This window comes from Brachyistius frenatus, unplaced genomic scaffold (assembly GCF_029030835.1).
Source record: "Brachyistius frenatus isolate BFR_SWC_R1_liver_20210118 unplaced genomic scaffold, ASM2903083v1 Contig_9, whole genome shotgun sequence".
NCBI lineage: Eukaryota > Metazoa > Chordata > Actinopteri > Embiotocidae > Brachyistius > Brachyistius frenatus.
Window position 1 is genome coordinate 1,515 of NW_027210608.1, and position 21,864 is coordinate 23,378.

General features: G+C 41.6%; 1 protein-coding gene across 1 annotated transcript; it reads right to left on the bottom strand.

The window, feature by feature from the left end:
- Positions 1 to 505: 505 nt before the first annotated feature.
- Positions 506 to 19,973, bottom strand: LOC138616161 (adhesion G-protein coupled receptor G5-like). The gene is made up of 15 exons (XM_069690270.1): positions 19,630 to 19,973; positions 11,364 to 11,436; positions 10,164 to 10,429; positions 8,772 to 8,958; positions 8,233 to 8,278; positions 7,835 to 7,940; positions 6,531 to 6,653; positions 6,284 to 6,409; positions 5,294 to 5,336; positions 5,082 to 5,188; positions 4,815 to 4,930; positions 4,445 to 4,707; positions 4,258 to 4,357; positions 3,794 to 4,068; positions 506 to 2,335 (listed from the first exon to the last, which is right to left on the bottom strand). The coding sequence occupies exons 2-15, from the start codon at positions 11,425 to 11,427 to the stop codon at positions 2,208 to 2,210; spliced, it is 1,950 nt and encodes a 649-aa protein (XP_069546371.1). The 5' UTR covers positions 11,428 to 11,436; positions 19,630 to 19,973; the 3' UTR covers positions 506 to 2,207.
- Positions 19,974 to 21,864: the final 1,891 nt, after the last annotated feature.

Below are 21,864 nucleotides of genomic sequence, written 5' to 3' on the forward strand. Positions count from 1 at the left end.
CCCTGCATAGCTGCCCTTTTAATCCATCCTTGAATCTGTCCTTTGGTGATAAAAAGTGGAAGGTAATGAAGGAGAATATTTAAATAGGATAAAACAAAGCCATATTATTTTAGCTGCAGTATTACATATATGCTATCTATATCATGTATTTTAATAAGAAAGATCCATTTTATTATGTAACTCTATTATTTGAGTTTAGGTTACATGAAGAGGAGGGCCATTAAATCATATAATTAACACACTGAGGATGACACATTAAAGACACAAGGTTCCGTGCGTCTTTGGAAACCGACCAATCAGAGCCACCATGGCAGAAATAAAGAAACAAAAACAGGTGTGGCAGAATTTAAACGGCAAAAAAGCAGCAAGAGATCAACAAATCTGAACGCTCAAGGGAGGAAGCACAGGCACAGATAAGAGGGAGGGACAACTGAGCAGGAAAACAGCAAGAGCTAAATGTGCTTACTGTGCACTGCTACACACACACACAGATACGCAGTCACTGTTTCTTTTTTAACCAAACGATTTTTATTAAAACTGTACGTACATCAAAAATAGTTCATATATACACAATAATTCGAGTGACATAAGGTTTTACTTTAGAAAATAAAGGTGTAACCGTCACAGTATGTACAAACTCTCCATGTTCCCCGTGACCAACTTTTCATTATCTGTCAGGGAGTTCTCTGTTTCTCACTGTCGCTCATGTGGGAACCGTTCAGGTTTTTGGTTCCTCTATAATGCTGGAAGGTCTCCGCCTAACTGTGTGAAATGCCCCGAGATGATTAATGTTGTGATTTAATGCGACATTATTGAATTGAATTGAAATTATACTTTGAGTTCTACTGGACATGAAAGAAACATCCCTTCATTAAATGCATTTTTGGCCCATTTTGAGGATGAACACCTGCAAATTAAATTCTGGTCGAAATCTAATAAAAGTCTGAATTCGTTCAGGAAAAACAAAACAAAACAAAACATGAAGTCACTCTGGAGGCATTGATTACAAAACACTATTATTTTATAATGCTTACATCTTGTGTATGAAAAGTCTTCCATGATGCACATAAAAACAACACAAACAACAACTCACTGAGGTTCTATAATTACATGTTTTAACAGACTGAAAATCTAAAGTGCTATTTAATAAAAACATCATAAAAATAAATCAGCTATGAAAAAGTACAAGTTTAAATATAAAGCTTATCTAAGGTTGAAGGAGCTCTTCAATAATAACATTTTTTTCTTTATACACAATATATAAATCACAGCACAGTAACCTGCAATCATTTCACTTCCCCATGTTTCCCTTTCTGGAAATAAAGCTTATCTTCATCCCCAATTTATGATTCTGAATCTCAAATAAATTATTTCTATAACTAGAGCCAGTCTAGATATTCTGCAAATACAGGCTCCAGGCGAGTATCACGTGTTCCTGAGTGATTCTTATTCACTGGCCCAGAGAAGAAGACTCATGTCATCAAGTATCTTTTTCACCTGATCTGACTGCTAACTGGAGTTTACCCACACCAGGCTGGTTAAAATGCCCCCAGCAAGGTTTATTTACATGTTATACTTGTTTAATCTCCATCCAAATGTAACTGAGACAACTGTGAGTTTACATGTCTGGAATGAAATAGAAATCCTCATTTGACCGCATTGTTCTTCCTCTTCACCTCATGAGATGATTAATGAACACAACCCACCATTCGGTGATCTAACCAACACTGATTGGTTCATGCATAAACAGATCAATTGAATTTGAGAAGATCCAGCCAATAGATGGGAGTTATGGAGGGAATGCTGACTCATCAGTTCATCAGTTCATCATCGCCACCTCTGCAGTAACACAGAGCGCGAGCTGCAGAGAGCAGGTCCAAACTGATAGCAGACCAGCAGGTGTTTGTGGATTCAGCTCCGTGTGATTATGTTCACCAATAAAGCAGACCTGGGATGTTTACTAACAGAGGAGGAAGAGGAGTGTGGAGAGCTCGCTCACTGCTCGTCGGCGCTGTCACTCATATTTCCCAGCGGTTCCCAAAACTTACCACAGAATTATATCAGAGCAGTGAAGCTGGAGTGTCTCGGTCGGCGGTGGAGCGATCCTCTCCATTGAGACGTTTACCTTGGTTCGAAGACAAGTTTGACCGCTGCAGCTTTGATTCTGTCCCTGTTCTCTGTCCCACACCTTTTTTGTTTTTGTCCACTTAACTCTTCTCCGAAGCCTGCAGCATGTGCTGCCTGGTTGATCCGGAGCTGGTGCTGCCGAGGGGAGAGCCACCGGCCTGTTTCCGCATCCAGTCCAGCATGCAGAACCGCAGCATGAGGAGGAAACCTGGAGGACGGACCACAGCCAACATTCAGTCACTCATTATCTCTGCTCATTTCTCCATTTCAGAATCAATGCGACAAAAGCCTGTGTAATATACAGTATATACTGTATGTGGCTTTACTGCATGTCATCACAGTCGATGTATGATTTTCAAACCAAATGATGCTGCACTGTAAGGAGCTGAAAGCTATATGATGGATCTATTCCAATGTCTTTAATAGACGTTGGGATGTGACATGACATTAGTTGGTGCATCATAACGTGTTTCAAGGAAGTCTGTTGCACAAAGACTGTGAACACTTCAGCTAGATTTTAGTTTTTAAAATCCTTCCTGTCTCTGATCACTGGTTTAAGCTGCAAGTGTCCAAGTTAAAAGCCGGTTTTAGGTTAGGTTAGGTAGTTACTTTATTAATCCCCGAGGGGACATTTTTGTTGCTGCTTATCACTTAAAGCTTGGTTCAACATGTTTCATAGGATTAAGTGTGTTATCGACACACTATTCGCCAGTGCCTGGATATACAGTTGGTTTACTTTATTCAACTATTCTTTGCTCATAATTTCTTCAGGGAAAAGAGACAACTTAATGTCTATTCACTGAATCTCTGAAGATACTGTTAAAGTTGTAGGAAATAGGTAGGTAGGTAGGTAGGTAGGTAGGTAGGTAGGTAGGTAGGTAGGTAGGTAGGTAGGTAGATAGATAGATAGGTAGGTAGGTAGGTAGGTAGGTAGGTAGGTAGGTAGGTAGATAGATAGGTAGGTAGGTAGGTAGGTAGGTAGGTAGGTAGGTAGGTAGGTAGGTAGGTAGATAGATAGATAGATAGATAGATAGATAGATAGATAGATAGATAGATAGATAGATAGATAGATAGATAGATAGATAGATAGGTAGGTAGGTAGGTAGGTAGGTAGGTAGGTAGGTAGGTAGATCAAATTTAGATAGCTAAATAAATATTAAACTGTCAGTTGAAATAGAAAATTCTCTTTCTGACCAATGTGCAGCAAACATAGAGTTAATCAAATGAGTGTTTGGATCTGAATCAAAAACAAATGTGGTACATGTGAGAGGAAGCAGCTTTGCTACTGATAGGCGCCAGTAACAGAAGGCCTTGATTAAATACGGCCATTGTCTCATTCCCACACTGATACAATGGACCACTGGCTCCAAATACACAGGCACCAATGTCTGAGCCAACAATGAACATACCTCTGTCCAAAGACTATGAGAAATACCCCTGTGAAGGTGTTAATAATGCTGGAAAACTCTAATACACAAGTCATTTCCATTCATAGATTGGTGTGCTTACTTAGGAGAAAATATTATTTCAATTCTGAAAGTATCAAATAATGCATAGAAATTCGATCTAGTTCTAAAAGCGTTCTCACATGTTTCCTTCTAAATGATAACAAAAATACTAATTAGTTCCAAACACAAGTATTTTCAACTGGCTGTCCACCACAGACCTTGAAAGGCGTTCAGGATGCAGGAGAGGAAGAGGATGAAGTCAGAGAGGGGTTCAAAGTCCAGGAAGGTCAGACCCCAAGTGGTCCCGAAGAGACAGCTGAGGCCCCAGATGCTGAGGAAGGCCACGCGGTTCTGCCTCCACTCGTCCCGGTTGCGGATCTTTTTGTAGACCAGGAAGAGCATCACGAAGCCCGACAACACCAGGATGGTCAGGATCGTCATGTTGGTGAAATAGTGAGCCAGCATGGCCTTATGGGTAACTTTCATCCAGCACCTGGAAAAGCAAAATACTCTCAAATAATCCCCAAAAGAGACAAATCATCCCAAAAATCGGAAGTGTTTTGCTACTGAGGCGGTTAAACACCGTGGTTTACAGCTGTTGCTTTCAATTCTTAACTATCCAGACATGACTGCACATGTTTCACCACAGCAGTCCAAATGATCTGAGATCAGTTGAGCTTACATGTGATAAGGATTGGAGATGTCATCGCTCTGCACCACCTCTCTCAGTCCATAAATATCACCGACTGAAACCAGAATGATAACAGGAACGGCAGGGACCACTGGAAAAGAAAAAAAAATCAGGAGTCACACACACACCTTAATGAGCCAATAGATGCATTCTCAGAAATATTACTTCACACACTCACCGAAGCCGACCAGGTTCCAGATGTAGGGCTCTGGGAAGAGGCTGAACACCATGTAGACCAACCAGAAGGTGTGGAACACCTCTATACCCATCCAGGTGAAGGAGCTGAGCAGGGCGTAGTGGAGGGCCGGCCCCACCCAAGCACACATAATCTCCCCTCCCACGTTGGCCAGGACCCCCGTGAAAAAAAAGAGCAGGCTGAGGAGGGCCAGGGACCCGGCTAAGCCCATGTGGATGGGGACGGACTGCTCATCAGATCGCCTCCTGGAGGAGGAAGGAAAGGAAATGAGGAGGGGACATTATCATATATATGTGTGTGTGTGTGTGTGTGTGTGTAATAGACTATATGAACCCTCAACAGTAGTTTTTACCTTTTCCTGCAGAGAAAAATAATGAGAACGACGCAGCTGATCAGCGATATGGCACAGCCCAGAGATGTAATGACAGTGAGCGCCAGAAGGTGGCGCACCGGTCGAGGCTTCAGTTGCTGTTGGAGGACAAAGTGAAATGAGTCCGATCAACTGTCTAGATTTCTATTTCTATGTATTTCCTGCGTGACGGTTTCATTCCTGTTACTTTGTGTCTGTTGTTTGTTTACTGAATGTAAAACAGAGCGGTGTGTCTGCTGCAGGACTCACCACCAGCACGGTGAAGTAAGTCAGATGGTTACACAGGCACTCGGTGTGGTTCGCTCCTCCCTGCCGAGTCTCACATCCATCCACCAACCAGTTCACCTGCCAAGGATCTGCACAGAAAACACAGACTTCAACATCATATCTGGGATTTCAGATACATAAACAGGGAAATACAAAGGAAATCGTTTACAATCTTGATTCTAAACGGTACCAACCTTCCCTGGTGTCCCAAGAAACACATTTCCTTGAATACATTTTCTGTAATAAAGAGAAGAGACACATGATTTCCAATCATTTTCAAATAAAATGCTGCACGTATTTTCGTCAGATCAAAGTTCTGTGTGCTTTCATTTCGTCGTGATGGACACTGCTGTTTGTAAACTGAGGGATTCATGACCTGCTTCCGACGTGCAAACTCTGGTGTGCTTTGTGTCCCCATAACCCAACATAGTGTGTGTCACTGTGTGGTAAGAATACAGCCGCTGGACGCTGGGTTTATGTGCTGTTGTGTGAACTGCAGAGAAGAAGCAACCGCCGGTCTTCAAGACTATGTATAGCGGACAATCTGTTTTTGCGAGACGTGAAGGAAGATGAAAAAACCCGACGTGGTTTCTGTGTGTTCTTTGTCGCCGAGCAGGTGTCATGAAACCGAAGAGGAACGTAATAATTTCTTCAGACAACACCTGCAGAAAACCACATTCAAGAGCCTGTTTGTTGCTTGACATCTACAGAACACACTGTGGTGAACGTGCTGGCTTAATGTTTTCAACACTTGCAGTATGTGGACCAGCTTTATTACTAGACCAACACGTGTTGCCTTGTGATAAGATTATAATTAGCTTTATTGGTTTAAGTGCTGTGAATATTACAATAAAAGGGAAAACCATGGGTACAGGGAGCGTTTCAGTTTCACAGAACCAGTCCAGGCTCAAAACATGTTACTCTAGGTCATAAAAATAATATGTCTCTATGGCAACTAAGAAACTAAGGACCACCAAATATTTAAGCGTAAATTAGTCGACCATACTTTACTGTAAGTAGCGCCAAGTGCTTGCTTAACTTTAGATTAGAGACTTCTAATGTTCAGCTGGCATGATTTTAAAGTGTATCTAAAAAGAACCCTTGAAAGTAAAGCTTTAGACAATATAACATGGGCAGTGATCATTATTGGACAGATTAAAGGCCACTAAGGTACAATAACTTACAGGTATGACATCATGGTGAAAGCCAATCCTAATTGGCTCAGACAGATCCTTGATGACCTCGTTGACCTTGTTCCCCACAGTGATTCCCACCACATTGTTGAGAGTCCATGTTTCATTGTTGCCCACCTGGAACGGACACACGCTTCAGTACCTTCCTCTCATATAACACAGCCCATAGAGCTACACACAGGGGAACTGTGCAGGTCGACGGTTGTCAGTGCTGACTGAGAGCGAACAGAAGCCTCACCTGGAACATGGAGTTGTTTGTGAAGAAAGACAACACCACTTTGCTCTTCGGTTTGGCAGCGTGTTTTAAAGCAGGCGGGAGATGGACGGTGGTTGTGGACTCTGAAGATTCACCTGCAGTTGTCTGGAAAACACAACACGCAAACGTTTCACAGCTACAGATGGAGCACGGTCGTTTGGGTACATTTACTTTCATATTACATGAAAAGTCAGCTGCTGGCCATCAACTGGCTGCTGAATTCTGTATTATTCTGAAGATGATGAGGCGTTTTCAAAGTTCGAGCGACACCAACGACACCAACTCGTGCCCCTGCGCAGCTCTGCTTGTGAGCGTGAATCACCCCCCCTCTCCCCCCTCCCCCCAGTGTACACAGTCGTAATGAGTAGATGTGTGTGTAGATTGCAGGGTATTTACACAAATGGATCTATTTTAAGGCAGTTCGGAGGACTAATGTCAGCTTTCAATATCCATCCTCTACTTGTTAGTAAAACGCCGCCATCATTCACATTCATGTGGCTGACCTCTCACCTATTTCTCTGAACTAAACCACTACACCACTGCCCTCAGCTCGAATGAAAGCTCTCCGGGTTGTTTAAAAACGTGCCACAAAGGAAGCCCCTGATTAAAAATGGATGCCCACGGTCGCAGATGGGAAGCAGCCTCCTTGCTGAAGTGGAGATACTACTGAGAAATGATCATAGTCATTACTCTGTCATGCAACTCTTCGTGACAACACTGCTGTGCGAGATAGAAAAAGAATCTTCGACTGTCCCTCCAGCAGGAGTAATGTGCAAAACCAGGAAGTGAATTAATATCTGCAGATGATACGGCTGAGTTGAGTTGATTTTGTCACACAGATGTATTTCACTTTGTCTCAAGAGGTTTTTGTTCTGAATCAGCACATCAAAACATGACTAATATAAAACCTGTGTGGTCTAATTATTACTCCACGACTGGGGATTGTAAAAGTCTAATGGGCATTTTATGTTAAATGAGGATATTTATCTAGTTGATCAAGGTGGATTCAATCGGAGCAGGTCTTTGTCATTTCTTTGTGTTTGTGTCATTTCAAATTGTGTCATAGTTATTGCTGTGTTTACTGTTTTACTTGTGTAAAACACAGAGGTCAAGGAAATAGAAATATAAAAGATCTATATAAATATATTCATCTAAAACCAAGTTGATTTTGATCTGTTAATGTTTTTTGTTGGTAATTTAATACAAATTAAATTTTTAACATGGAATTGAGCTGTAGCATCTTTGTGAATGTGAAAATGAATCTGTTTTCAGTGTGTTTGTCTTACAGGTGATGTGACATTGTAGCCTCCGAGGTCTTCCTTCAACTCCACCTCGGATCTGTGAGCGCAGGGATGTTCGATGTTCTGGGACTTCAACGTGGTCTCTTGGGGTCTGGACACAGACATCAACACACACCACCATCATTTTAAGTTGAAAACCCTGGTTGCAGATATCCATATCAAAAAGAGCAACTGTATTTTTGTAACTCCCTCCCCAACACAGTTTGTAGCTCAGCTTCCTGTTTGTAGGCAAACTTTGCGTGGGTGATTATGTGAAGCTTCACAGCAGTGGTCTCAGCAATGAAGACAAAGACATATGAGGAAGGGTGTTGTCAGAAACACCCCGTCATGACACTTCTACAGTAAATGCAAATGTGCTTTTGAGGAAAAACAGAGGAAATTACGTGTTGATGTGGGCGGATCCCTCAGTTGCTTGGTAACAAAATGCCGCTGGGAAAAAAAGGAAAAGAAGAGCAGAGTTGTTCACATTTTATACTGAAACAACAAAACTGAACAGAACAAAACAAAAAACTTAAGTTACTTCGACTGACTTAAACACACTCGGCTGAACTGAAGGAAACTGTAAAAATGAAGGTCTTTATGCAGCAGGGGGGGTGATGAATGAACTACATGAAAATGGAAAATGCCTCATGGCAAATAATTGTATTTATATATATAGTGCTTGAAAAAAGGTTGTAATAGATTGGTGTCAGCTAATTCTTTAGAAAAATGATAGATTCAAACATCAGCTGATCAAGATCTTGTCCTGCTCCTCCTTACTGACAAAAGAGGACATCTTGGTACTTTGTGGCAGTGCGGAAATACCGACTTACAGAATAATACAGAAAATCTATGTATGTGCAACTTTCATCATCAACTTTTCATCTTTCCGCTACATATACTAAATGTACAGATGTCCTGTAAATAACATCCGTTCTCTTACTGCAGTTGATGGACTGTCCTTCGAACATGTAGCTGCTGTGTACTTCCGCGGAGAGGTTATCCGTCCTGACTCTTCCTTTGCCGATGCCGTACCGTACGACAGGTGTTTTGGGCCCATAAGACAGATCAGTGCAGCAGGAGTCCTGCAAGCTCGCAGGCCAACACAGAGTCAGGTTCTTCCCTCCAATCTGTACAACAAAACAACAACAAACAACCTTCGTCGATTAAACTAGTGTAGAATATGGAGCGTATGCTGCACACATTTTCAGTTTGTTTCCAAGCTTTCTATTTGGTGAAACAATGACGGAGACATTTCACATGCATGTATTTCAGTATAACACGTGAATATTTCACTTTCAGCGATTATACTAGTTCCCCCCCCAAACATTAAGTTGTTAGTTGTGTTTTCACACTTTGTACTTCAAACAGGATGTCACATTGACACGTTCTCATATTTAAAAAAGGCAGACAAACGTTGACAAATCACAAATGTGTCATTTAGGGTCATCCACAAAGTGTCAACGCCAAATGTCTTAGTCAAGTTTTCATGAGTCGTTTAGTCGCACGAAGATAAAAAAAAAAAAAAAAAAAAAAAATCCTCAAACTGCACCTTGTAAGAGACTTTTCAAATAACTCACTGAAAGGCTGTTACTGGCCGAGCTTTACTCTTTGGGAAGGCGGCCTTGTGGGAGGTGAGCGATTCTCTCCTGTAACATTATCCGTACTTAGCCGCAGCCACTGTGAAGCTCATGCCGGCAGCGCTGATTTAAGTCCCAGTCTAGAATAACAGTTATCCAAATGTTGTCAACCTGGTTCACTGACCCAGAAAAGGAAATAAAGGCCCGGTTCACGCAGACTTTTTCAAAGAAGCACTTAGCAACTTTGCGAACACACCTTAACATCTTTCTATAGAGGAGAGTTGCCCCTGGAGTTAAAAGGCACACCTCCCTCTGCTCTGCTGTGTTCAGCAGTGACAGACAGGATGTGTGCTGCGTGAGACAAGAACGAGGAAAGGTATTCTGTCAGTTCTACTTTTCTCTCTAAATGATCATTTTACATGTAAATATAGCTGAAATCACAGCACTGCCATTGTCTTTAAATTATGTGTACGGCGAGAAGTTAGAAAATCTCAATCTGAGCGGTGCACAGGCCGGAAATGTTTTTAAAGTGGCCGCTGGTTAATGACTTCTGTTTTAATCACCATTTCGCACTCGTCCGTCTGTCTGACAACACACACAAATATTTAAATGAGAACTGCTTTATTGAGAATTCGGCTGCATTAAAATACAGTATGTGAGCACAGAGATAAAGAGAGAAGTAAATGGAGCAGGTGTTGAAATGGTGCCATGATATGCAGAGTTGCTTTTTCAACACAGCGAGAAGAAATCCGTACCTGCAGCTTCAACTGGTCCAGCAGCGGCTCCCAGTACAGACAGAAGTCACTGTCCTCCTGGGAATCCAGTCCAAGTTGTTTGAAGGGGAGCACTTCCTCTCTCTCACACTGAGATGTGATCTTCCCACTGATGGACAGAGAGCTCTCATTGGCTGAAATGGTGATGGCATCACAGCCCGTGGAGAGGTTGAGGTTCAGGCTCAGGGGGCCCCGAGCATGATACCAGGTGCCACAAAACTCCAAGTACAGGTCATTGTCACATGAACCTGTTGAAACACAACACGTGAATAAGAGTTACGGATGCATATTGTAATAATAAAACACAAATAAACCCACAGACATGAGTGAGAACAGACTATAAAAAAATATTTAGCATAAAAAAATGTTTTTTGTAACCACATTTTCAACTAATGCTCGTTGAGATTTTGTGAATTTGTTTTGTAAAATGATGCTCAGAAAATAGTCTGTTTTAAACCGGTATGTAATTTTAACTTGGAAAAAAAAACATGAAAAATGCCTGAATTAGTTGGAAGTGTTGCTCAATTTGTTTTGTTGCAATAGTTTGTTTTTCAAAGTATTTGGTCGTAAAGTTAATACTTTATTTATGGCAGAAATACCTTGAAATATTGTGATATTATTTTAGGGCCCCTACTTTGGTTCGAATTTTGTGTTTAAATTACGAGTGCTGAATTTGACTGACACCTCAAGATGCATATATGTATATGAGTAACACTTGTTTTCACAGGAGTTTCACACTTTTCTGCTTTACGTTTGCAGGCTGCTTGTGTAGCGTGCAACTTAAAACCACACATAGGACTCATAACCTCAAACGTTTATGGACCCATTTAGTCTGCCTTGTTTCAAGAAACTGACCCCGAGACAACTGTTTTGAACAAGTGAAAGTGCATTCGTGGCAAATGCGATCTTCCTCATGTGTCGGCAAAATACTGCGCTTTTAATTCATGAGGCACTTCGGTTGCCTGATGCCCGCAAACAGAAGTTACACACAGATGTACTCAGTAAATGCCCCAAAATCGAATCATCTCCTCGATGAAGGAAACCTGTTTGAGGTTTCTGTCTCTACACATGACAGCACACAGTATCATGTACCACATACAGAGAGAAGCGCGATGGGGCTACAGCGTGAACTCAGTTATTAATGAACAGATAAACATAAGGATAGAAGTGTGGTGATCTTACCAGGGGAGAGGAGGACGATGAAGAAGAACACGGTCCTCAGCTGATCTGCCGGTCGGGGCTCCATCCCTAACAACTATCAGAGAGAAACACACAGTGTGAAGTGCAGCTGAAAAGAGGAGCAAATCAATCATTTATTTCTGCGTATGCAAGGAGAACGACTGTTCAGCAAATCGGAGACCCCACAACAGAAAGAAGCTGCTGATAGGGTCAAATTAAAATGCACAGTGTGCATGTGGTTTATAACCCTACAAGGCAAATTATAACAATACGCAAGCATATCTTTTACATTCTTTGAATGTGCAGACACGCATCCGAAATAAAACAAAAAGACCCAGGTTTTTTTTAATGATACTATTCTTACCCAGATTCCTGGTTCTTTATCTACACCCTCATATCAATGAGTACCAATGAGCTCAGGCTCAAAATACACACAGGGACCCTTAGAGGCTCTTATCAATGGAAACAGTCTTCCCCTTTAAACTGGCGTGTACACAGAATTCACTGGACCAGCGGATAGCTGGTGTCGCCTGTTTCAACACTGCAGAATGGAGTTCCCTTAAAAAGAACACTTTGCATCACATTAGAGAATTGTGAGTGTTTCCAGACAGATGTGTCAATTAACCACAAACACACATTCTTGTCATTTTCAATTTCATTTCATCCCAGACAGTTTACTTCACACATGTTTTCAAAGGTCTACTCGATACCAGACTCGTCAGCTCTGTCAAAGGTTAGGCACATTTATCCACCTTTACACCGTGTAGTTAGAAATACAACAAACCAACACCTGTGTCTGTGGCAACACAACACTCACCCAGACCTACACACACTCACAACATGACCTGATGAGGGATGAGACACAGATGCTGGGTTTTTGGAGGGGAAACGGAGGAGTTGCGGTTCTCCTCGACATCAAAAGACTGACAGATACAGAGACAGATACAGACAGAGACAGACAGATAGACAGAGACAGACAGACAGAAAAAGAGACAAAGCCAGAGCCAGAAACAGACAGTCAGACAGACAGACAGACAGAGCCAGAGAAACAGACAGACAGCCGGACAGACAGAGACAGACAGACAGATAGATAGATATCAAACTGCACAGGCTGGAGGGTCAGTTGGTTATTTATAACTTATGTACGCCGAAACACACAACTGATACTCCAGACAGGCTTATAAACACACGCACGCACACACACACACACACACACACACACACACACACACACACACACACACACACACACACACACACACACACACACACACACACACACACACAGTTTAAAACAATACCTTTTTCTCTCATATGACACCGCAGCAGATGCTGATAGCACGCATTTGATTTAAAAGGTTTATAATTACCGAGCCAGCGGTGCTAACATTCATCCCCCTGGGAAACATCTCCTTCACTAGCCTTCAGCCGGGATGACATGACAGCAAGTTAATCTTTTAACAAACTGTCTGGAAACTCCTGCAGCAAAACGCTCATTACGGTCTTCATGTAGAGGCTCAGTAGGATTTCAAACAGACACTGTACAAACTGTATTTGATCTTTGTTTGGTGGAATGCTGCATTTGATATTGAAGTCGTTGAGTTAATGAACCTCAACTGGTATTAACATTTTACAGCCAGACTCATAATTTAACACTGGCTACATTTGCCTGACTGTAAGATCAGATGTTCACAAATCTATTTTACAATATTGGCACAAATATGTGATTTAAAAAAAAAAAAACATTCTGGCACTGACAGTATGTACTTCTATCCAACCAGAAGTGAGTACGTTTAACATTATGTTAATATGTTGTTCTGAAATGTGTTTAAATATCTTGGTGGCAAAATAGCATCACAAACTTCGAAACATCACAACTGAAGTGATGTTTTGATTTAACGCACGACAAAAGAGTATTTAAAAGGATATTTAAACATTCACAAATTCCCTTTATAAAATACAGTAATGTACGTTAATATGCATATTATTTTTGACAATATTAGTGTGTTTTCACATGGTATGAAAACATTATTCTTCTAACTGGACTAGAAACCTGGAGGACATTATTAATTATTTATTACTAATAAATAATAATAATAATAATTATTACTACTGCATCGAACTAGATGACAGTGGGACTGAATTCAGAGTCGGTTCAAGCTGGTGGTCGAAAATGCTTCTCGACACCTATAAACACTATCAGTCTGCATTATACAGGGAATTTAGTTTCTCTGTGATGAATTATGAATTGTGACTTCTCCATCTTCTAAATTATGAATTGATATAATGTCCTGCATTTAAACCGGGTTTAATCCTTAATCCTGGTTTAGGACGAATCTGATTGGTTGGGCTCATTCAAACAAGACCTTCACAATAAGCCGAGTGCTGTTCAGACCTCCGTTCACCCAACAGCTGACAACCTCTATCTGGTTTAAGAAAGCAATTAGGCCAAATACAGGATTAAAGGTCTCCCTGTTTATCACCTGTTTACACAGAGGATTATTAGAGCCCGAGCACCGATGGTGCGAAAGCCCTTTTGTTATTTAAGGATATTTTTCTTTTTCTCGTTCCTTATTATTATTCTTTTCAAATTGATTTTCCTTTTTGGAGTCTTTATCATATTCAAAAACTCATGAAAGTGTAAACACATATGTCTCCCGGCGAAAGATGTTGTATTCTCCTGGAGTCGCGAGTGGGCGTGGCCAAGCGGCTCGAGAGCGCCCCCTACAGAGATGCCCCGGCGGCCACATTTAATGTGACAAAGTTTGATGTCTCGCCGTGACACAGGAAGTTGATGTTTAAGGTCAAAGGATGCTTGAAACCTCACGAAACGTGTCACACACATCCGGCGTGGCGAGACATCTGATGTGTTTTGCGAGTGGTCGTGGTCCCCTAAACTTCAGCTCCGGCACCTAGTTTCACCTACGTGCGCCAAATCTGTTGGACTTGTGCATCACACTGAGATGGACCGAAAAGTGTCTCGGCATCATGAATTTGTTTTCGTGGATCGGTGACAGGGTCGTGGCGGCCATTTTGAGCGTCTCGCCATGAACCGGCAGCTGACTGTAACTTTTATGAACATATTCCGATCTTCCTCAAACATTACATCTTTGATAGCAGTCCCGCCCTGAAGACACCTGATAGTAATATTTCGTAGCGCCCCCTGCTGGAGACAGGAAACGAGACAAAAATAGCAAATGCGATCCCTCGTGCGCTGCACGTTGGAGAGACGGCTTCGGGGAGGCGGCGCACAGAGTGCAGTTTCAATTGGTATTCATATTTGCCAGTTTTATGTCCACTTAAATGAATAAATTTGACACTGAGGAGCCTGGATGGCCGTCTGATCTTTATTCAAGCCGAGATAAGCAACATACAATAATTGTAAGCAGAGTTTCCTATTATACATTTTCTATTTGAACACGATGACTAAAGTCTGTTTGCATCGGAGTCAATCAGTACACCAAAGCTGCATACAAGATGCACAAACAGAGATCAGAAATATGACTGTATATTCTGGGGAGAGTCGGCTTTAACTTATTTAGTGATAGTATGTCTTCTTACAGCATTGTTGTACACCTATAAGCACATCATAAACACCACAGATTACTTCTCACATCAGTAAAATACACATCGATATGTCAAACTGAAACCTCGATTCCGCATGATGACTTTGTGGTTTTGGCATTTCCCTTTTCTTATAATGAAGTGAGACATGAAGGCTGTTTTCACACTTGAAAGAGAAGCTTGATCTGAACTAAGATTTGTGTTATTTCCCACCATGTTCAGGATGAGACAGCTCTTCATAGAATAGGGGATCGCCACATTTTACTTCATAACTAATTGCCATACAAATAATTTAAATGAATGATTAGTCATCTTTTCCTTGTCATTTTATGCCAAAATTGTTGAATTGTTGAATAGTTCAATAGTGGATTACACTCCCAGGAAGAAAGAGCCATTTGTTGATATTGAACATTGAAAATATAATTAAAATAAACATTTCTGTTTGCCTTTTCGGCTTTTTAAACACAAATTTCACAGCTCAGATATGACATAAATATCAACTTAAATATATATAAAGCCTGTTAGTGAAATATATAAAGAATCTACTGAAAATGACAGGTACCAATAATCCAAGTAACAAATGTTGTATGTTGGTATTCATTTTTCCACTGTCCCACTGTCATTAAACTACAGCAGAAGAAGAGGCAACAGGATGACGTCATTAAAAACACAAAAAGCACCAGTAAAACACGGAAGTCTGACATTTGTGTCTTTCAACAGACGAATGGACACGATTCTGTCAGCTTAAACTATTTCAATCAGGCCATTATGGAATAATTATGACAGGCCTGGTATAGATAATAGTCGGACTGAATGTCTTCACAAAGTAATCGGACATAACGCCACACATGCTTGGACCGATGCCCACATTGGCTGCATTCAGACAAAAACGGGAGGTTTGGGGATGAAACGATGGCTCAACAACAAGACTCTACAACAGTCACTCTGCGTCACGCGCGCCACTAATGTGTAACTCACTTCAGCATCTCTGACTGCAGGGGGGGGGACAGTGAACTAGTGTCCCGCCACTCGAAGACGGCTCGTGTGGACACAGTGGAAAGCTCAGTTCTCCACACACAGTTGAGAAAAGGCGAAAATACGCCCGCAGTACACACAAAACCCTTTTATGTGTGTGTGTGTGTGTGTGTGTGTGTGTGTGTGTGTGTGCAAATGCCTGCCCTATATTGAAAGTTTGTAATGCCACACCTGCAGTCAACAGCAGCTCATTTTTCTTCATAGTGTACAAATTGTTTGTGTACAATGTACATTTATAATACAAACAAAAACAAATATTTCCTTTGTATGAGGCTGGAAAAAAGAATATTCATTTACTTGGACTCAGTTCAAACCACCATATTCTCCGTCAATGTTGAAACTTCCTGAATTGGCATGAAAAGTAAACTAACCCGTCTCCTCCCACTCACTCTATTGTGCCGGCAAGGCGGCCGGGCATCAACTTGGCACAAGAATCCCCCCTTTTCTTTCACTTTCTTTGTGTGTGTGTGTGTGTGTGTGTGTGTGTGTGTGTGTGTGTGTGTGTGTGTGTGTGTGTGTGTGTGTGTACGGTTGCGAGACGAAGACTGAAACACTGCTCACACACCGGAGACTTTGCGTCGACCTAAAAAGTTTTCAGTACGAAACCAGTACTCATCCTGAAACCGGTCACTTCACTGCACTTGTCACTCACGGGCGCCCCGAGGAAGATGAGGCCCTGATAAGTGCCTGAGGCAGGCGCCCCAACCCCCCCGTGTTCCAGTAAACCGTGTCCTCCGATTCCCACGTCATATACGGGTCTGACTCATTATCGCCCTCACAAATCGTCTTTCACCTCGCAGACTGCAGCCAAAACAACGTGCGACGTGTAGCGACCGTGACAGAGGGAGTCGGGAGTGAGTCGTATTCACGGAGAAGCGCTGGAGCCATTTCAAGATCTACGGTCGCGGAGCATTTTGCGATATCGTGCACCACGTCAGTCCAGGCTGAAATATCTCAACAACTATTGCAGATAATGCCAAGAAATTGAGTTTCCTTTACTGCCACTTTGTAGTTAACATTTTTGTGTTTGGGTGAAAAGTCTAAACGAGTCCTGAAGAGATGATCTTTGGTTGCCATGGTGTCCAGGTTGTAAAAGCTCATGAGTATGGAGATCACCAGACTTCTTCTCTGCAGCGGAGTGTTAGTTTGTCATCAAACATGCAAAACTAAGACATTGAACACAGCGAACACAGTTGTTAGCGTTGTCATGGTGATGCTGACGTAGGCGTTTAGTTCTCAGCACCAGAGCCAGACACAGCTACTAGCACGGCGTCCGCTTTCTTAAACGACGATGACGACACTGCTGTTGTTTGTAACGGCTTTGTGCTTTCATTTAAAACCCCTGTGATATAACTTGTGACCTATTTTCCGTGTGGCAAAGCAGCTTGAAAACACCACTTGCAGAAGTCAGAGCACCTTTTTAAAGCACCTGAGTTTCCTGTGACTGCGTTTCATGTCTGTATTTCTAAGTTGCCGTCTGTTCACCGGAAGTCATCAGAATTTCCTTGCGAGGTCTGTCAGTACTTTGCTCGTCTCAGTTTCCTCTTGGAATAAATTGTAGCTTGCGTTTTGCATTCGAGGTTCAGCTTGCAAAACAAATTGGAGGTGATTATTTTGCTACATTTACCGCAGGCCGAGCTGGTGGTTTGGATGTTTGTGCTGCAGCAGCCTTCGGCCTACGTTTACCCGGCTCTTCTACAAGCAGCCGAGCGAAGCGGCAAAGAATGTGCACGGGAGAGTAATCGAAGGAACAAAAGCTGCTCTTTGTTGTCGGGCTTTAGAGCTGAAGTGACAGCGAGCGTGAATGAGGGTCAAAGATCACCGGCTCGTTTGGAGGCTGTTTAAGCCAACGCATGTACACAAAGACACAGACACACAACCAGCTCTCACTCTCTGCACTGGACGGACAAAATGAAATTAAACTGACCGTATCAGATCAGGCAAAACACAACACAGCCACATTGAGGAACAATTTACAGGAAATAGTCTCTTCTGGCATTTTCTGCTGAAAGAAAAACACACTGTGTCATCTGCGGTGAGATTTCTCGTTGCTCCAGTGTTGTCGTCTGCCAGCCCAGACAAGATAAGATTTGGGGTTTGTTTTCCTCACTTTACAAGAAGCAACTGGCGTGTTGTGGCTGCTGCTGTCACGTTGATTTACAGCCCAGATGACCGGCGGCTCAGGACTCGACAGGTTAAAGTCACACACACAGGAGCATCCACTGAGAACGCTTTCTGAAAGTGAGACTCATGACATGAAAGTATTCACAGTAATGTTCTTCATCTCCACCGATGCTGCAATAAAGCCCGGCAGAGCTGTGTCAAAGCAGGAATGAGCATCGAAGCCTCTGCGCAGAGAGGTTTGCAGCTGAAGTGGAGGGTTGGATGTTGTATTACTGATGGGGAATGCTCCCGAGGCGACATCTGCGTGAGGGTGCGTACTTTGTGAAAACACCGCGGGGATTCGACGTGCAGCGTTTATGTGCGTGTTGGTGTCTGCTGCGGGGAAATTGGAGGAGCAGGTGGAATGCTGCAGAGCTTTCCTTTGGGGCTACGATTAAATCAATACAGTAGCAAACACACACACACACACACACACACACACACACACACACACACACACACACACACACACACACAAAAGCCAGTATATCATGAAGCCTGAATCACCCCCAGCGTGGTCCTGGGTGTGGGTCATGAGGTTTATTCAGCCATTACATTACATTTCATTTAGCTGACGCTTTTATCCAAAGCGACTTTCAAAAAGGCATCAAGGGCTTTCTTTTCCTCTTTTACAAAATCTGAAGTGACAAAGGAGAAGTGGTTTCTACAGTGACTCACACGTTCACAGCCATATTTTAGTTTCAAATGCTTTTCTGATCTTCATGTGCTGCTTTTTTCTTTTCTTTTTTTCTTTAACCACTGTTTTCACCGGGGAAATGTTTTAGTCAATTTTTTCACACATCTGTTGTTTTCTTTGTCAGCGAGTGAAGCCTTTTGATTGTGCACCTCTGCACTGGCAGGAAACCACATACTACTGTAAGAGGAGCAGCGTGGAGCTGCAAGGTTCCTCCTGCCTGCCGGTCAGCTAAATGAAATGAAATGAAATGTAATGTAACGTAATGTAATGTAACGTAATGTCTACCTTTCAACACCAAAAACCCAACATCACCTGGTAACACAGGCAGCTTATGAGGATGAAGAAAACAACACACTTGGCCGACCACAACCCTGTGACTGTCAACAATGAATGGATGGAAAAAAAAAAAAAAAAAAAAAAATTCGAAATACTTTGAAACAAATTCGTGTGAAATGAATGAATAGCCTCATATAATTATTAGGGGGCTTCTGCAATTCAACACGAACAATAAAGGGGTGCAAACTAGGCAAATATAGGATTATTATAGAAAATCAATTCAGAAGCTGAAAACTGCATTTTAACTGACATACTAATCACATTCATAGGATGGGAGATGAGACCTCTTTATCACGTTATTTGACTGGATAATATAAAAGAAACCATTGTAAAAAAAAAGATATAATCAGACAGTGGTCCCGTTTCAAAAGGTCGCTAATGAAAGTGCTCATAAATATCAAACTGCACTGCTTCTGAAACGTCAGCTTGTTTCTAAAGCAGTAAAAAGAGAGATTAGTAGTTTTATAGACTCACCTCGTCTTATCAGACTTTCTGCAGACCAAAAGACTGTCTGATGTTTAAGGCCCGCAGGTAAAACGTTCACCCACTTTTCCACACAAACAGGACTGAGACCAAATAAAACGAAACAGTATCCTGACGTTTCAACACCACGGCGACAACTTGGGATGGTCAAACAAACTCAATCCTATGAAAGCGCCTCGGGTTGACCAGAGACAGAGAGAAACGGTCAATCGCGGTAACGTGTTGCTTTTAAGTCATTCCGGTTGTCTTTAGCACACGAGAGGCAGTTGAAAATGTTATAAAAAATAGAAAAAACCTGAAGCTCAGACGCCGGGTAGGAGCACTGACTACAGCCGCCGACCGGAGCGCCGTTCACGGGGAAACAGCAGGTCCGCAGCGGTGCTGTCAAAACAGCGTCAATGATGCAAACTATTTCCGGTTACGACTTTCACAATATATGACTACATTAAACTATGTAGCCATAGACTATATAAAATCACAAAATTATTGTATGTATTTATAACTTGTCAGATTAGTTTTATCCCCCCCCCAAAAAAAAATAAATAAAAGTTAAAAAAAAAACTCAGCCCAACCAGTTATTAGGTTTAGGGGGCAAACACTTTTTCACACAGGGCCATGTGGGTTTGGATTTTTTTTTTCTCCCTTAATAATAAAAACCTTCATTTAAAAACTGCATTTTGGGTTTACTTGTGTTATCTTTGACTAATATTTAAATTTGTTTGACGATCTGAAACATTTAAGTGTGACAAACGTGCAAATAAATAAGAAATCAGGAAGGGGGCAAACACTTTTTCACACCACTGTACATTATTGTCTTCATTGAAAGCTGGCAAAGTTTAAATGTCATTCCTTGGCAAATACCTAATTCTTGTTTTCATAAATTCCTATTTGCGCTCTTATTTTGAAGGCACAGCCTTTTTCCCAGCAGTGTTGTACTTGACTGTTATTCGACACTTGACTCGGCCGTCACAACAGCAAGGTGTTCAACGGTGACTGGAGCTGACCGAGAGCACAATCAGTCCATTCCCTCCCTGAAGACACTCTCAGTCCAAGAAGCAGTCAGACCTTAGTGTTTGTTAAACAAATAAATAATAATTTAATATCACTGTTATTGACGTATAGCCGTTTATCACATTAGGTTTTGCAATAACATGTTGTAATCCTCCTCAAATGTATAACTGGATTCATTTGGATGTTCTGTGCAGGTCTTGTTGGCGCCACATCATTTCCTGGAAAGGCCAAAAATCGATCTGGATGGAAAGCTGTGGGACCAGAACAATTTTAGTTTTGTAAAAATTACATTCCATTAAAATGTATTATAGTTGAGTAACATTTTTTTAAAATTCTAAATCAAAAATAAAATTCTGTTTAATTAAAGAACTGTTTAACCTGCATAATCGTAATTTCATTATTTTGCAGAAATGATCAAAAACAGTCATGTTGCCATTTTTTAAAAATATATATAAATGTTCTCTTGTCTGAGCATCTGCCTCGACCTCATCTTGACTGAAGCTCCAAGTCAATGAGGCAGGACACAAACAACACATGACATCAGAGTAGTCATTCTTCATATATACACTCTAAAAAGAGAATTTGAGCAGTAGTTGAAGTAACGTAATGTTTTGAATGAGTATCATTCAGTTTTCTGCTTTAGTGATGGTAGTCTACATTTGTGGACTATATCAACTTAGTATTACACTTCGCACTCTTAACTTACTATTCTTATTTCAGTAAAAGCACGTCAGTTAAGTTTTTCTTCGTATTGTACGTCTGGCGTCACGACGTCCACACCTTTTACCAGATTTCCGCTGCCCTCTGTTTCTGTTTGTAAGTGTGGAGGTGACGGTGATAACATGCGCTCTACCTTTCTCTCTTACAGTTCGGTGGTCAGATGGACTCTTTCATGTAGTGTGGCGGCACGCAGCCAATAAATAGTCCAGCACATAACACAAACACACACTGGCACATCAACCGATAACTGGCACATTGTGGCTTAATTACCAAACAATATACAGAAAAACAAGATATAGTATTATTAAATTACTTTGTAACATTGAAATATACTCAATTTCAAGTTCACTTTGAGCCTTTTGCAGCAGCATCTTAATAGCAGACTTGGCCAATCATGAGTTGTGTGGCTGATCATTTACCAAATTCATACAGTCTGATCCCATCGGCATCATTTAGTGAAATTGTGTCATTATGTTTATGTAGCCGTTGTCTTTA